The sequence below is a fragment of the Coregonus lavaretus genome (genome assembly GCF_964263955.1).
Source record: "Coregonus lavaretus genome assembly, contig: HAP1_SCAFFOLD_567, whole genome shotgun sequence".
Lineage (NCBI taxonomy): Eukaryota > Metazoa > Chordata > Actinopteri > Salmoniformes > Salmonidae > Coregonus > Coregonus lavaretus.
Genome location: NW_028164954.1, coordinates 3790 through 20468, shown reverse-complemented (window position 1 = coordinate 20468; position 16679 = coordinate 3790). Strand labels below are relative to the sequence as shown.

General features: G+C 45.5%; 1 protein-coding gene across 1 annotated transcript; it reads left to right on the top strand.

Moving 5' to 3' along the window:
• Positions 1-7348: 7348 nt before the first annotated feature.
• Positions 7349-15591, top strand: LOC311116425 (katanin p60 ATPase-containing subunit A-like 2; the record flags this gene model as incomplete). The annotated part of the gene is made up of 9 exons (XM_084191511.1): positions 7349-7399; positions 7662-7732; positions 7996-8162; positions 8522-8558; positions 8678-8801; positions 9041-9145; positions 9857-9919; positions 11620-11697; positions 15493-15591. Coding segments are annotated over 9 exons (795 nt in total), but the record flags the coding sequence as incomplete, so codon positions are not given.
• Positions 15592-16679: the final 1088 nt, after the last annotated feature.

The window sequence follows — 16679 nt, the reverse complement described above, 5'->3', positions numbered from 1 at the left end:
CATTGTGTGTGTGTGTGTGTGTGTGTGAGAGATGAGGACCCCTTTGGCCTTTACAGTCTTTTAGAGTATTAACAATTACTGCTGGTTGTCGTTTCAAGAGATAGGAAGCCCACCTGCCTGCTCCACCACTGTGACACCATATGTTCTGAAACAGTAAAGCTTGACTTAGTACTGTCAAAGCTGCAAGCCATAGGGATAGCTATACTGCATATTGACGTTTTCCTTGACAATGTCGACTGGAAATCGAGAGGCATAATAGCTGATAAGTGTTTAATTAGTTAATTGATTTGTCATGCCCATACCATAGCAATCAGTCTGCACAATTAACAAATACATGTATTATTGACCTGTGATAGACATTGTCCTACACACTTATTATTGTCCTTAGAATCACTTGTGTTCAAGAAACATGTTACAATTTACAGTGTTTAACTACGTTTCCTTGATAATGGTTTCCAACAAACGGTTGGCAGAACTTCACTGAAGAGCAATACTCTTTTTTGTATTATAATTCTATTTGCAGAAAACCTTTATTGAACATGACTAGTTTCTGGCTCTGTAAATTTGACTGAACACAGTTTAGCAACAGTGGATAAGTCCGCTCTCCTCTTCCTCATCAGTACAGTTAGAAACATCAGCAGTAGTATTGGGGACAGTGATATTCCTCTTGGGTTTCTCTCAGCTATGGAGACGGGTCATCAACCGGAACCACATTTGAAAAAGGAGCACAGATTATGTAATGGTTATTATGTGTGGAAACCTAGAACAGACTATCAATATACAACTCATGGCAATTTTCACAATTCAAATACCCTCCATTTTTATTTTTCACGATAACTACACTCCAACCAATAATTCACTAAATGTACCCAAGTACGGTCTTATTGAGTAGTTATATAATAATAATATGCCATTTAGCAGACTCTTTTATCCAAAGCGACTTACAGTCATGTGTGCATACATTAGTTATAGCACAGGTAGGGGTGACGATTAACGTCCGTTAGACATTTACATTTACGTCATTTAGCCGACGCTCTTATCCAGAGCCACTTACAAATTGGTGCATTCACCTTATGATAGCCAGTGGGACAACCACTTTACAATGTATTTTTTTTTTTTTGGGTTGGGTAAGGGGGGGGGGGGGGGGGGTAGAAGGATTACTTTATCCTATCCCAGGTATTCCTTAAAGAGGTGGGGTTTCAAATGTCTCCGGAAGGTGGTGAGTGACTCCGCTGTCCTGGCGTCGTGAGGGAGCTTGTTCCACCATTGGGGTGCCAGAGCAGCGAACAGTTTTAACTGTGCTTCCGCAGAGGTAGGGGGGCCAGCAGGCCAGAGGTGGATGAACGCAATGTCGTTTGGGTGTAGGGACTGATCAGAGCCTGAAGGTACGGAGGTGCCGTTCCCCTCACAGCTCCATAGGCAAGCACCATGGTCTTGTAGCAGATGCGAGCTTCAACTGGAAGCCAGTGGAGTGTGCGGAGGAGCGGGGTGACGTGAGAGAACTTGGGAAGGTTGAACACCAGATGGGCTGCGGCATTCTGGATGAGTTGTAGGGGTTTAATGGCACAGGCAGGGAGCCCAGCCAACAGCGAGTTGCAGTAATCCAGACGGGAGATGACAAGTGCCTGGATTAGGACCTGTGCCGCTTCCTGTGTAAGGTAGGGTCGTACTCTCCGAATGTTGTAGAGCATGAACCTGCAGGATCGGGTCACCGCCTTGATGTTTGCGGAGAATGACAGGGTGTTGTCCAGGGTCACGTCATTGGCGAGATCATGGAACGGGCAGTCCTTCCCCGGGAGGAAGAGCAGCTCCGTCTTGCCAAGGTTCAGCTTGAGGTGGTGATCCGTCATCCATACTGATATGTCTGCCAGACATGCAGAGAATTAGGACCACTGAACTGGGCATGAATCATGTTGGAATATCACTGCAGGGCATTAAAGGAATTACGCTGAGACTCCGATGTTTTACTTTAAAATGTATGCTGATGTAATATCATATTAATATTATATTGTCATATTATGCCAAACAAAAAACAATTAATGCAACTCTATGCACAAGGACTGAAATATAAACACATTTACTTGAAGAACGATGCAAAGTTTGGTAACACAATTACGGCTTGTTTTTTGTTTGGCATACATTCTTTAAGTGAAAAACCTGAGTCTCAAGCGTAATTCCATTACGGTGAAATTGCCCTGTAGCCTTCAGTACAGGACTGGGCGTGGTTGAGAGAGCGAACAAGGGCTACGTCCCAATTCTACACCCTTCTCTCTAAGTGTGCACATGCATACAAACACACAATACCATTCGTACTACACACACGTACACATGGATTTTGTATTGTAGATATGTGGTAGTAGAGTAGAGGCCTGAGGGAACACACTTAATATGTTGTGAAATCTGTTATTAATATATTGTAATGTTTTGTAAATGTATAACCACCCATACACAAAAAATGTATGCACGCACGACTGTAAGTCGCTTTGGATAAAAGCGTCTGCTAAATGGCATATTATTATTATTATTATTATAACTGCCTTAATTTTGCTGGACCCCCAAGGCAGCAGCTAATGGGGATCCTTAATAAATACAAACTCCTCATCCTGAATTTAGAAGCATAGGATTGGTGTAAACCAGAGTTGTCAAACTCATTCCATGGGGGGCCTAGTGTCTGTAGGTTATTGGTTTTTATTTTCAATTAAGCCCTAGACAACCAGGTGAGGGGAGTTCCTTACTAATTAGTGACCTTAATTTATCAATCAAGTACAAGGGAGGAGCAAAAACCCGCAGACACTCAGCCCTCCATGGAATGAGTTTGACACCTGTGGTGTCAGCATTTGAAGGAGGGAGAATCCATTGCTGAATCCATGAAATTATATAAGTGAGAGAATCGGGACTGAACTCCCGAGTGGCTGGTTCGAATCCAGGCTCTGTCTTAGCCGGCCGTGACCGGGAGACCAAAAAGGGAGGTCGTCCAGGGCAGGGGAGGGAATGGCCGGCAGGGGTGTAGCTCAGTTGGTAGAGCATGGCGTTTGCAACGCCAGGGTTTTGGGTTCGATTCCCATGGGGGGCCAGTATAAAAAATAAAAAAAATGATGTATGCACTCACTAACTGTAAGTGGCTCTGGATAAGAGCATCTGCTAAATGACTAAAATGTAAATGTCCCCTTTGCTGCCGGCCAACTCGGCCCTGCCCCTTGGCTGAGTGACTCGTTACGAGCTTAAAGAACAGGCCTTCGGGCAGCTGAGCGGAAATGGTGGAAAATTACACTTCCGGAGGACCTATCATCCTTCCATTGCCTTCTCTTCCTCTGTATCCGCTGCTAAAGCCACTTTATCACTCTACATTGCAAGCTTCTGCCTCTAACCCTAGGAAACTCTTTTGCACCTTCTCCTCCCTGCTTAATCCCACGGACGACTTTGTCAGCCACTTTGAAAAGAAGGTTGACGACATCCACTCTTCTTTCACTCAGCCTATTGAGTTCGCTGGTCCCACTCACACAGAATTACCCTACTCCTTGATCTCTTTCTCCCCTCTCTCCAGATGAAATCCTGCGACTAGTGAGGTCCGGCTGCCCAACAACGTGCCCGCTCAACCCCATCCCCTCCTCCCTTCTCCAGACCATCTCTGGAGACCTTCTCCCATTCCTCACATCCCTCATCAACTCATACCTGAATTCAAAATGTCCAGAGTTGCTCCCCTCCTCAAGAAACCAACACTCGGCTCCTCTGACGTCAAAAACGACAAACATGTAGCACTTCTTTATTTTCTTTCCAAAACACTTGAGCATGCCGTCTCTGACCAACTCTCTCGCTATCTCTCTCAGAACGATCTTCTTGACCCTAACCAGTCAGGCTTCAAGACAGGTCACTCAACCGAGACTGCTCTTCTATGTATCACGGAGGCGCTCAGCACTGCCAAAGCTGACTCTCTCTCCTCTGTTCTCATATTCCTAGATCTATCCGCTGCCTTCGACATCGTGAACCATCAGATCCTCCTCTTCACCCTCTCAGGGTGTCCCCCAGGGCTCCGTTCTAGGCCCTCTCCTCTTCTCTCTATACACCAAGTCACTCGGCTCCGTCATATCCTCACATGGTCTCTCAGTTGCTGTGGATGACACTCAACTACTTTTCTCCTTCCCCCCTTCTGACACCCAGGTGGTGACACGCATCTCTGCGTGCCTGGCAGATATCTCAGCTTGGATGTCGGCCCACCACCTCAAGCTCAACCTCGACAAGACAGAGCTGCTCTTCCACCCGGGGAAGGCCTGCCCGCTCAAAGACCTCTCCATCATGGTTGACAACTCAATGGTGTCCCCCTCCCAGAGTGCAAAGAACCTTAGCGTGACCCTGGAAAACACCCTGTTGTTCTCTACAAACATCAAAGCAGTGACTTGCTCCTGCAGGTTCATGCTCTGCAACATCCGTAGAGTATGACCCTACCTCACACAGGAAGCAGCGCAGGTTCTAATCCAGGCACTACTGCAACTTGCTGTTGGCTGGGCTCCCTCCTTGTTCCATCAAACCCCTGCAATTTATCCAGAACGCTGCAGCCCGCCTGGTGTTCAACCTTCCCAAGTTCTCCCATGTCACCCCGCTCCTCTGCGCACTCCACCTGCTTCCAGTCTAAGCTCATCCACTACAAGACCATGGTGCTTCTCTACGGAGCAGCAAGAGGAACTGCCCCTCCCTACCATCAGCCTATGCTCAAACCCTACACCCCAACCCGAGTACGTTCTGCCACCTCTGGTCTCTAGGCCCTCCTACTCTTAGGGGAGGGCAGCTCCCGCTCAGCCCAGTCCAAGATGGCACCTTTTATCTAAGACTGTATGAGTCAACAGCACCCTTTTCCCTCCATCTGTTGACAGGTCTAGAAACAGTTAGATACAATATAGTCTGTTGACAGGTCTAGATACAGTTAGATACAGGATAGTCTGTTGACAGGTCTAGATACAGTTAGATACAGGATTGCATTGTGCTGTTTTGAAACTTAAAATACCACCTCTGCGAGATCAATGACACAACCTCCTTCGCATACTCAATTGCAGTCGGTTATCTCCTGTCACTAACCCCTACAGATCTGATAGATGCCACTCTGCCTTACCACTGAGCTCCTCTACAGCTAGGGACTGTTCCTCAGACTCAACAGTAAGGGCCTTGCAGTATAGTGGGCTATCCCCGGAGTCTAGTGCCAATGCTTCCTCACCCTTCCACTTATAAACCCGGCGGCTTCGCAGGATCGTCCCGGTCAGAGCTTCAACCTTAGAACACTATGAGAGGCTCCTTCCTGGGTTGGCTTAGCCCAGAATCTCCCCTTCTATGACTCCTACCAGTGCACTCTGTACCTGTAGTTGGGGTCTCAGGTTCCTTTATACCAGCAACTGGGGTTCCACATAGACTAACGAACCAGATACTATAAATCCTCAATGAATCCAGTCGATTACAGATACATAGAGTAAAATGACATGCACTGGTATGACTCTTTGATGACACAGGGTTTCAGAACAATAAAGCAGGACTCTGATGACACAGGGTTGTTGCTGTAAATGAAAATGTGTTCTCAGTCAACTTACCTGGTAAAATATAAAAATACACACAATACTTCATAACGACAAAGTGAAAAAATGTTTTTAGACATTTTTGCACATTCATTGCAGATAAAATACAGAAATATCTCATTTACAAAAGTATTCACACCCCTGAGTCAATACGTGTTAGAATCCCCTTTGTCAGCGATTACAGCTGTGAGTCTTTCTGGGTACGTCTCTAAGAGCTTTACACACCTGGATTGTACAATATTTGCACATTATTATTTTAAAAAATCTTTAAGCTCTGTCAAGTTGGTTGTTGATCATTGCTAGACAACCATTTTCAAGTCTTGCCATTGATTTTCAAGCCGATTTAAGTCAAAACTATAACTAGGCCACTCAGGAAGATTCAATGTTGTCTTGGTAAGCAATTCCAGTGTATATCTGGCCTTTTACATTTTTGTCATTTAGCAGACGCTCTTATCCAGAGTGACTTACAGTTAGTGAGTGCACAAATTTTTTTCATACTGACCCCCCGTGGGAATCGAACCCACAACCCTGGCGTTGCAAGCGCCATGCTCTACCAACTGAGCTACAGGAGGCCCAGTGTTTCAGGTTATTGTCCTGCTGAAAGGTGAATGTGTCTCCCAGTGTCTGTTAGGAGACTCAACCAGGTTTTCCTCTAGGATTTTGCCAGTGATTAGCGCTATTCCTTTTCTTTTTATACTAAAACACTATTATTGCACACAGACTGAGTACATGCAACTTATTATGTGAGTTGTCAAGCACATTTTTACTCCTGAACTTATTTAGGCTTGCCATAACAAAGGGGTTGAATACTTATTGATTCAAGACATTTCATCTTTTCATTTTTATTTAATTTGTAAACATTTCTGAAAACATAATTCCTCTTTAACATTATGGGGTATTGTGTGTAGCCCTGTTACACAAAATCTCAATTTAATCAATTTTAAATTCAGGCTGTAACACAACAAAATGTGGAAAAAGTCAAGGGGTGTGAATACTTTCTGAAGGCATTGTAACTAGTTATGTACATGTACTAGCCATCATATTAGCTGCTAGCTAGCCTGCAGCACCTAGCCCGATCTGATTCACATACAGTACATAGTTAATGAGAGACTGGGTTGTCTGGTAGCCAGTAGCAACAGTAACTATGGGGCGGAGTTATGGGAGAGGAGCGAATCAGCTTTCAAGACGTTTGTTTGTGACCCAGATCATCCGCGCGACGGTCAGTAATGCTGCGTTCAAAACAACTGGGAACTCGGAACTGGGAACTCGGAAATACCGATCTCCGACTGGGAAAAATCTATTTGAACGGTCATCCAACTCGGAATTCCAACTTTCTAGACCTGAAGATCACTGACGTCATGATTTGGTCTCGTATTTTTCCGAGTTCCCAGTTGTTTTGAAGGCGGCATCAGATTCGTTAGGCAGTCGGATCTGGATTGACGCCGGGTCATGGAGGAGAGAGGACGGAGGATGGTCATTTGGTGGTTTCAAAACAACTGGGAACTCCGAAATAACAGAGGTCATGACGTCTTGATATTAACGTCGGAGCTCTAGAAAGATGGCCGAGTTTCCGACTTGAATTCGGAGTTGGATGACCGTTCACAACGAGAGTTTTTGTTGTTGTTCCCAGTTGTCTTGAACGCCCTGAAGTTGGAGATTTCCGAGTTCCCAGTTGTTTTGAACGCCCTGAAGTTGGAGATTTCCGAGTTCCCAGTTGTTTTGAACATGGCATTTTGCCCAAACCAGAAAACCGACAAGTGTCACGCCAACGAGAGATTACAACATCCACAATGGAACTTTCATATCAATCTATCAAAACCGCAAATCAAGCAAGAGAGGCGGTGAGTATTGTTTTGATCTATATATCTTAATATCCCAAGGAATCACTATATATATTTTGCATCATGTTTGTATTAAGTTAGTTAACTTTCTCAAGCTAGCCAGTTAGCTAGCTAGTTGTCGTTCAGTGTCCACTGTTGCCTAGGCAATCTGTCTTGGCGCTGTGTGGTGAATATGGCCCATGGTGCTGGTACAGATAGCTAATCATGTTGCTACCTGGCTCATCACTATATTACATTGATTAACTCTTGTTTCTTACATTAGGACGAAATGAGAACAGAGTCCAGAAGAAGAAATCTACTCATATTAATATTTCATCATTTAATGGAGGCGGGGTAAGTCAGTGTGATATACTGCATATCTGAGTCTGATTATTGTACTGGGATAGGATAAAGTCATCCTTCTACCCCCCCCCCCCCCCCCCCCCCCCCCAAAATAAATAAACATTGTAAAGTGGTTATCCCACTGGCTATAAGGTGAATGCACCTATTTGTAAGTCGCTCTGGATAAGAGCGTCTGCTAAATGACGTAAATGTAAATGATTACTGTAAAGAATCATACAGAAGGTTTGACCTGAACATGACTATGTTGTTGACAGGTACATGGATGCTGCCAGTGCCCTGGAACAGGAGACCAATGTCGTACTGCGGCAGTTTGAAGTGTGTGACAATATAGATCTCGACACAGTGTTGATGGAGTATGAAAGCTACTATTTCATCAAGTTCCAGAGATATCCCAAACTAACCAAGAAACTGCCACAACCAGGTTGGCATGGCGACACAATCTCACTTTACTCATATCATTTAGATTTTTTTCCCAATTTAAAAAAAATATTATAGTGCCATGCATCTTCAAGGATGCCCAGCCCACGTGGGCTTATAAGACACTGTCTTTTCTGTAGCAAAACAAAATAATCAGGTATACATACATACACAAATACAATCATATGAATATGAAAAGCTATTGAAAAAGAACCTGCAATTTCAGATATATAGGTTATCGTGTGGTAACGTGTTGTAACGTATCATATATATAAGTTATCTTGTGGTAACGCGTCGTAACGTATCATATCACTCATTGCTCTGTGTTTTGGGTCATCTCCTGTTCATCTCTTTTCAATCTAGTTGAAAGTAGACATGCAAGAAGTTGTGGAAAAAAGAGGTGAGCCTTTTTTCTCTGTTAAAACAAGCTTCAGAGTATGGTGTTTGGTTTCAGGAACGCCTGAATGTCAGTGTTCTGTTGTAGGTCCTAGCTGTCTGCTGTCTGTGTGTGTCCTTCAGGGCCCCCTGTACTGGAGTTCAGCCCCTTCCCAGAATAAACTCCTCCCACAGACCCTTCTCCAGGGGCGGAGTCAAGAAGATAGAACCCAAGATGGTGGTCAAGGACGCCAGTAAAGCTGTTGGTGTACGTTTTCACACCACTCTGTTTCAAACAATCCAATTAGTTTACTGAATGTGCTTACATTTCACTATATACACAGCAAATGGAACAGGCTGTTTGTGCCAGGTTACATCCCAAATAGCACCCTATTCCCTATATAGAACCCTATGGGACCTGGTCAAACGTACTGCACTATATAGGGAATAGGGTGCCATTTGTTCCTGCTGATCACCATGATTGGCAGGTATTGTTGATGGTTGCAGGAGAACGGTGGGCGCTCATCTCCTCCAGAGCCAACAGAGTTCGGCCTGAATGTTTCCCCCATCATCAGGAACGATGCAGGAGAGGGAGGAGGACAGATGAAGAAGGTAGGGAACACACACACACACACACACACAGTCTTGTACAACTAATCTTGAGGGGACACACAATTCAGTCCCATTCAAAATCCTATTTTCCCTAACCCCTAAACCTAACCCGAAAACCTAACCTTAACCCTAAAACTAACTCTAGCTCCTAACCCTAACCCTAACCCTAGCTCCTAACCCTAAACCTAATTCTAACCCTAACCCTAACACTAATTCTAACCTTAATCCCCTAAAAAATGCATTTGACCTTGTGGGGACTAACAAAATATCCCCAGTTGGTCAAATGTTTGTTTGTTTGCTATTCTTGTGGGGACTTCTGCACGTCCACAGAGACACACACAGAGACACAGACACACACACACACACACACACAGAGACACAGAGACACACACACACACACAGAGACACACACACACACACAGAGACACAGAGACACATACACACACACAGAGACACAGAGACACATACACACACACACACACACAGAGACACAGACACACACACAGAGACACAGACACACACACAGAGACACAGAGACACATACACACACACAGAGACACAGACACACACACAGAGACACAGACACACACACAGAGACACAGACACACACACAGAGACACAGACACACAGTGTCAAAGTGTTTGATGAGTTTTAGCTGCTGGTATTTTGCTATGTTGATAGTCCTGTGGTTGTGTTGCTCCTCTCTCTTAGGGTCAGCTGATTGACTACAGAGGCCTTATCCAGGATGCATCCAACAGTCTGTCAGACCCCATGGTACGGTACCTGACCCGTAACCCTGACCCGTAACCCTGACCCCTAACCCCTAACCCTGCCATCCAGACCCCATGGTACGGTACCCCCCCTAACCCTGACCCCTAACCCTGACCCCTAACCCTGCCATCCAGACCCCATGGTACGGTACCCCCCCTAACCCTGACCCCTAACCCTGACCCCTAACCCTGACCCCTAACCCTGCCATCCAGACCCCATGGTACGGTACCCCCCCTAACCCTGACCCCTAACCCTGACCCCTAACCCTGCCATCCAGACCCCATGGTACGGTACCCCCCCTAACCCTGACCCCTGACCCCTAACCCTGACCCCTAACCCTGCCATCCAGACCCCATGGTACGGTACCCTGACCCCTAACCCTGACCCCTAACCCTGCCATCCAGACCCCATGGTATGGTACCCTGACCCCTAACCCTGACCCCTAACCCTGACCCCTAACCGTGACCCCTAACCCTGACCCCTAACCCTGCCATCCAGACCCCATGGTATGGTACCCTGACCCCTAACCCTGACCCCTAACCCTGACCCCTAACCCTGCCATCCAGACCCCATGGTACGGTACCCCCCCCTAACCCTGACCCCTAACCCTGACCCCTAACCCTGACCCCTAACCCTGACCCCTAACCCTGCCATCCAGACCCCATGGTATGGTACCCTGACCCCTAACCCGTAACCCTGCCATCCAGACCCCATGGTACGGTACCCTGACCCCTAACCCTGACCCCTAACCCTGACCCCTAACCCTGACCCCTAACCCTGACCCGTAACCCTGCCATCCAGACCCCATGGTATGGTACCCTGACCCCTAACCCTGACCCCTAACCCTGACCCCTAACCCTGACCCCTAACCCTGCCATCCAGACCCCATGGTACGGTACCCCCCGTAACCCTGACCCCTAACCCTGACCCCTAACCCTGACCCCTAACCCTGCCATCCAGACCCCATGGTATGGTACCCTGACCCCTAACCCTGACCCCTAACCCTGACCCCTAACCCTGACCCCTAACCCTGCCATCCAGACCCCATGGTATGGTACCCTGACCCCTAACCCTGACCCCTAACCCTGACCCATAACCCTACCATCCAGACCCCATGGTACGGTACCCTGACCCCTAACCCTGACCCCTAACCCTGACCCATAACCCTACCATCCAGACCCCATGGTACAGTACCCTGACCCCTAACCCTGACCCCTGACCCCTAACCCTGACCCCTAACCCTGATCCCTAACCCTGACCCCTAACCCTGCCATCCAGACCCCATGGTACGGTACCCCCCCGTAACCCTGACCCCTAACCCTGATCCCTAACCCTGATCCCTAACCCTGCCATCCAGACCCCATGGTACGGTACCCCCCGTAACCCTGACCCCTAACCCTGACCCCTAACCCTGACCCCTAACCCTGACCCATAACCCTACCATCCAGACCCCATGGTACAGTACCCTGACCCCTAACCCTGACCCCTGACCCTGACCCCTAACCCTGACCCCTGACCCCTAACCCTGACCCCTAACCCTGACCCATAACCCTACCATCCAGACCCCATGGTAACGTATACAGTCTGACCATAAGCACACCATGGAAGAGCTATGGTCCATGTGTGTAGAGAGCTCATTTCAAACCTCATAAAAACTCAAACCACAAAATTATGTTGGCTCAGGTTGTTTCTCTTCTCTCCAGGAGCGTCTTCTGAAACCCCTCAGTGCCTTCAGTGGGATGAACAGTGAGATGAGAGATCTGGCTGCTGTTATTAGCAGGGTAAGAGCTGTTATTAGCAGGATAATAGCTGTTATTAGCAGGATAATAGCTGTTATTAGCAGGATAATAGCTGTTATTAGCAGGGTAAGATGTGTTATTAGCAGGGTAAGATGTGTTATTAGCAGGGTAAGATGTGTTATTAGCAGGGTAAGATGTGTTATTAGCAGGGTAAGAGCTGTTATTAGCAGGGTAAGAGCTGTTATTAGCAGGGTAAGATGTGTTATTAGCAGGGTAAGAGCTGTTATTAGCAGGGTAAGATGTGTTATTAGCAGGGTAAGATGTGTTATTAGCAGGGTAAGATGTGTTATTAGCAGGGTAAGAGCTGTTATTAGCAGGGTAAGATGTGTTATTAGCAGGGTAAGATGTGTTATTAGCAGGGTAAGATGTGTTATTAGCAGGGTAAGAGCTGTTATTAGCAGGGTAAGAGCTGTTATTAGCAGGGTAAGATGTGTTATTAGCAGGGTAAGAGCTGTTATTAGCAGGGTAAGATGTGTTATTAGCAGGGTAAGATGTGTTATTAGCAGGGTAAGAGCTGTTATTAGCAGGGTAAGATGTGTTATTAGCAGGGTAAGAGCTGTTATTAGCAGGGTAAGAGCTGTTATTAGCAGGGTAAGAGCTGTTATTAGCAGGGTAAGAGCTGTTATTAGCAGGGTAAGATGTGTTATTAGCAGGGTAAGATGTGTTATTAGCAGGGTAAGATGTGTTATTAGCAGGGTAAGATGTGTTATTAGCAGGGTAAGAACCGTTATTAGCAGGGTAAGATGTGTTATTAGCAGGGTAAGAGCTGTTATTAGCAGGGTAAGATGTGTTATTAGCAGGGTAAGAGCTGTTATTAGCAGGGTAAGATGTGTTATTAGCAGGGTAAGATGTGTTATTAGCAGGGTAAGATGTGTTATTAGCAGGGTAAGATGTGTTATTAGCAGGGTAAGAGCTGTTATTAGCAGGGTAAGATGTGTTATTAGCAGGGTAAGAGCTGTTATTAGCAGGGTAAGATGTGTTATTAGCAGGGTAAGAGCTGTTATTAGCAGGGTAAGAGCTGTTATTAGCAGGATAATAGCTGTTATTAGCAGGGTAAGAGCTGTTATTAGCAGGATAATAGCTGTTATTAGCAGGGTAAGAGCTGTTATTAGCAGGGTAAGAGCTGTTATTAGCAGGGTAAGATGTGTTATTAGCAGGGTAAGATGTGTAATTAGCAGGGTAAGATGTGTTATTAGCAGGGTAAGATGTGTTATTAGCAGGGTAAGAGCTGTTATTAGCAGGGTAAGATGTGTTATTAGCAGGGTAAGAGCTGTTATTAGCAGGGTAAGATGTGTTATTAGCAGGGTAAGATGTGTTATTAGCAGGGTAAGATGTGTTATTAGCAGGGTAAGATGTGTTATTAGCAGGGTAAGAGCTGTTATTAGCAGGGTAAGATGTGTTATTAGCAGGGTAAGAGCTGTTATTAGCAGGGTAAGATGTGTTATTAGCAGGGTAAGAGCTGTTATTAGCAGGGTAAGAGCTGTTATTAGCAGGATAATAGCTGTTATTAGCAGGGTAAGAGCTGTTATTAGCAGGATAATAGCTGTTATTAGCAGGGTAAGAGCTGTTATTAGCAGGGTAAGAGCTGTTATTAGCAGGGTAAGAGCTGTTATTAGCAGGGTAAGATGTGTTATTAGCAGGGTAAGATGTGTTATTAGCAGGGTAAGATGTGTTATTAGCAGGGTAAGATGTGTTATTAGCAGGGTAAGAGCTGTTATTAGCAGGGTAAGATGTGTTATTAGCAGGGTAAGAGCTGTTATTAGCAGGGTAAGATGTGTTATTAGCAGGGTAAGATGTGTTATTAGCAGGGTAAGATGTGTTATTAGCAGGGTAAGAGCTGTTATTAGCAGGGTAAGATGTGTTATTAGCAGGGTAAGAGCTGTTATTAGCAGGGTAAGAGCTGTTATTAGCAGGGTAAGGTGTGTTATTAGCAGGGTAAGGTGTGTTATTAGCAGGGTAAGATGTGTTATTAGCAGGGTAAGATGTGTTATTAGCAGGGTAAGAGCTGTTATTAGCAGGGTAAGATGTGTTATTAGCAGGGTAAGATGTGTTATTAGCAGGGTAAGAGCTGTTATTAGCAGGGTAAGAGCTGTTATTAGCAGGATAATAGCTGTTATTAGCAGGGTAAGAGCTGTTATTAGCAGGATAATAGCTGTTATTTGCAGGGTAAGAGCTGTTATTAGCAGGGTAAGAGCTGTTATTAGCAGGGTAAGAGCTGTTATTAGCAGGGTAAGATGTGTTATTAGCAGGGTAAGATGTGTTATTAGCAGGGTAAGAGCTGTTATTAGCAGGATAATAGCTGTTATTAGCAGGGTAAGAGCTGTTATTAGCAGGGTAAGAGCTGTTATTAGCAGGGTAAGAGCTGTTATTAGCAGGGTAAGATGTGTTATTAGCAGGGTAAGATGTGTTATTAGCAGGGTAAGAGCTGTTATTAGCAGGGTAAGATGTGTTATTAGCAGGGTAAGATGTGTTATTAGCAGGGTAACAGCTGTTATTAGCAGGGTAAGATGTGTTATTAGCAGGGTAAGATGTGTTATTAGCAGGGTAAGAGCTGTTATTAGCAGGATAATAGCTGTTATTAGCAGGGTAAGAGCTGTTATTAGCAGGATAATAGCTGTTATTAGCAGGGTAAGAGCTGTTATTAGCAGGGTAAGAGCTGTTATTAGCAGGATAATAGCTGTTATTAGCAGGGTAAGAGCTGTTATTAGCAGGGTAAGAGCTGTTATTAGCAGGGTAAGAGCTGTTATTAGCAGGGTAAGAGCTGTTATTAGCAGGGTAAGAGCTGTTATTAGCAGGGTAAGATGTGTTATTAGCAGGGTAAGAGCTGTTATTAGCAGGGTAAGAGCTGTTATTAGCAGGGTAAGATGTGTTATTAGCAGGGTAACAGCTGTTATTAGCAGGGTAAGAGCTGTTATTAGCAGGGTAAGATGTGTTATTAGCAGGGTAAGATGTGTTATTAGCAGGGTAAGATGTGTTATTAGCAGGGTAAGAGCTGTTATTAGCAGGGTAAGATGTGTTATTAGCAGGGTAAGATGTGTTATTAGCAGGGTAAGATGTGTTATTAGCAGGGTAAGAGCTGTTATTAGCAGGGTAAGAGCTGTTATTAGCAGGGTAAGATGTGTTATTAGCAGGGTAAGAGCTGTTATTAGCAGGGTAAGATGTGTTATTAGCAGGGTAAGAGCTGTTATTAGCAGGGTAAGATGTGTTATTAGCAGGGTAAGATGTGTTATTAGCAGGGTAAGAGCTGTTATTAGCAGGGTAAGAGCTGTTATTAGCAGGGTAAGATGTGTTATTAGCAGGGTAAGATGTGTTATTAGCAGGGTAAGATGTGTTATTAGCAGGGTAAGATGTGTTATTAGCAGGGTAAGATGTGTTATTAGCAGGGTAAGAGCTGTTATTAGCAGGGTAAGATGTGTTATTAGCAGGGTAAGATGTGTTATTAGCAGGGTAAGATGTGTTATTAGCAGGGTAAGATGTGTTATTAGCAGGGTAAGAGCTGCTATTAGCAGGGTAAGATGTGTTATTAGCAGGGTAAGAGCTGTTATTAGCAGGGTAAGAGCTGTTATTAGCAGGGTAAGAGCTGTAATTAGTAGGGTCATTATTATTTATTTTGGTAAATCGTTGACGACGTTCTCTTTTAATCTGTAATACTCAGATGAAACACTAGAGAGCACTGAAGAGCTGTCTTTGTTGTGTGAATATAATGCCACCATTGTATCAAATGTGTGTGTGTATATTAATGAAGGTCTAAGCTCCATCCCTCTCCTGTCTCTAAAGGACATCTATTTACACAACCCCGCTGTGCGCTGGGACGATATCATAGGCCTGCAGGCCGCCAAGCGATTAGTCAAAGAGGCTGTCGTCTACCCTGTTAAGGTACAGGCTCTTCCTCTGCTACCGTACCGTTCCATTCTGATCCGGAATATGTCTCCACTAAAAACAGTTATTCCTCAAGGTGACATTAAATCCATACTTGAAAACCACCCAGTCTGGCCTTTAATGTCCTATCACAGCCTAATGATGACACTGAGACACATTATTCTGTATGTTACTTTATCTGACCCTCCCTATGTACGCTGAGGCCCAATCCTGGTACTTTATCTGACCCTCCCTATGTACGCTGAGGCCCAATCCCGGTACTTTATCTGACCCTCCCTATATACGCTGAGGCCCAATCCTGGTACTTTATCTGACCCTCCCTATGTACGCTGAGGCCCAATCCTGGTACTTTATCTGACCCTCCCTATGTACGCTGAGGCCCAATCCTGGTACTTTATCTGACCCTCCCTATGTACGCTGAGGCCCAATCCCAGTACTTTATCTGACCCTCCCTATGTACGCTGAGGCCCAATCCTGGTACTTTATCTGACCCTCCCTATGTACGCTGAGGCCCAATCCTGGTACTTTATCTGACCCTCCCTATGTACGCTGAGGCCCAATCCCAGTACTTTATCTGACCCTCCCTATGTACGCTGAGGCCCAATCCTGGTACTTTATCTGACCCTCCCTATGTACGCTGAGGCCCAATCCTGGTACTTTATCTGACCCTCCCTATGTACGCTGAGGCCCAATCCTGGTACTTTATCTGACCCTCCCTATGTACGCTGAGGCCCAATCCTGGTACTTTATCTGACCCTCCCTATGTACGCTGAGGCCCAATCCTGGTACTTTATCTGACCCTCCCTATGTACGCTGAGGCCCAATCCTGGTACTTTATCTGACCCTCCCTATGTACGCTGAGGCCCAATCCCGGTACTTTATCTGACCCTCCCTATGTACGCTGAGGCCCAATCCCGGTACTTTATCTGACCCTCCCTATGTACGCTGAGGCCCAATCCTGGTACTTTATCTGACCCTCCCTATGTACGCTGAGGCCCAATCCTGGTACTTTAAATGCTGCTGTTGCTTACACCTGCTTTTGTGTTTTTTCTTCAACTGAAAGCGTTCTGTTTCACTAGAAGGAA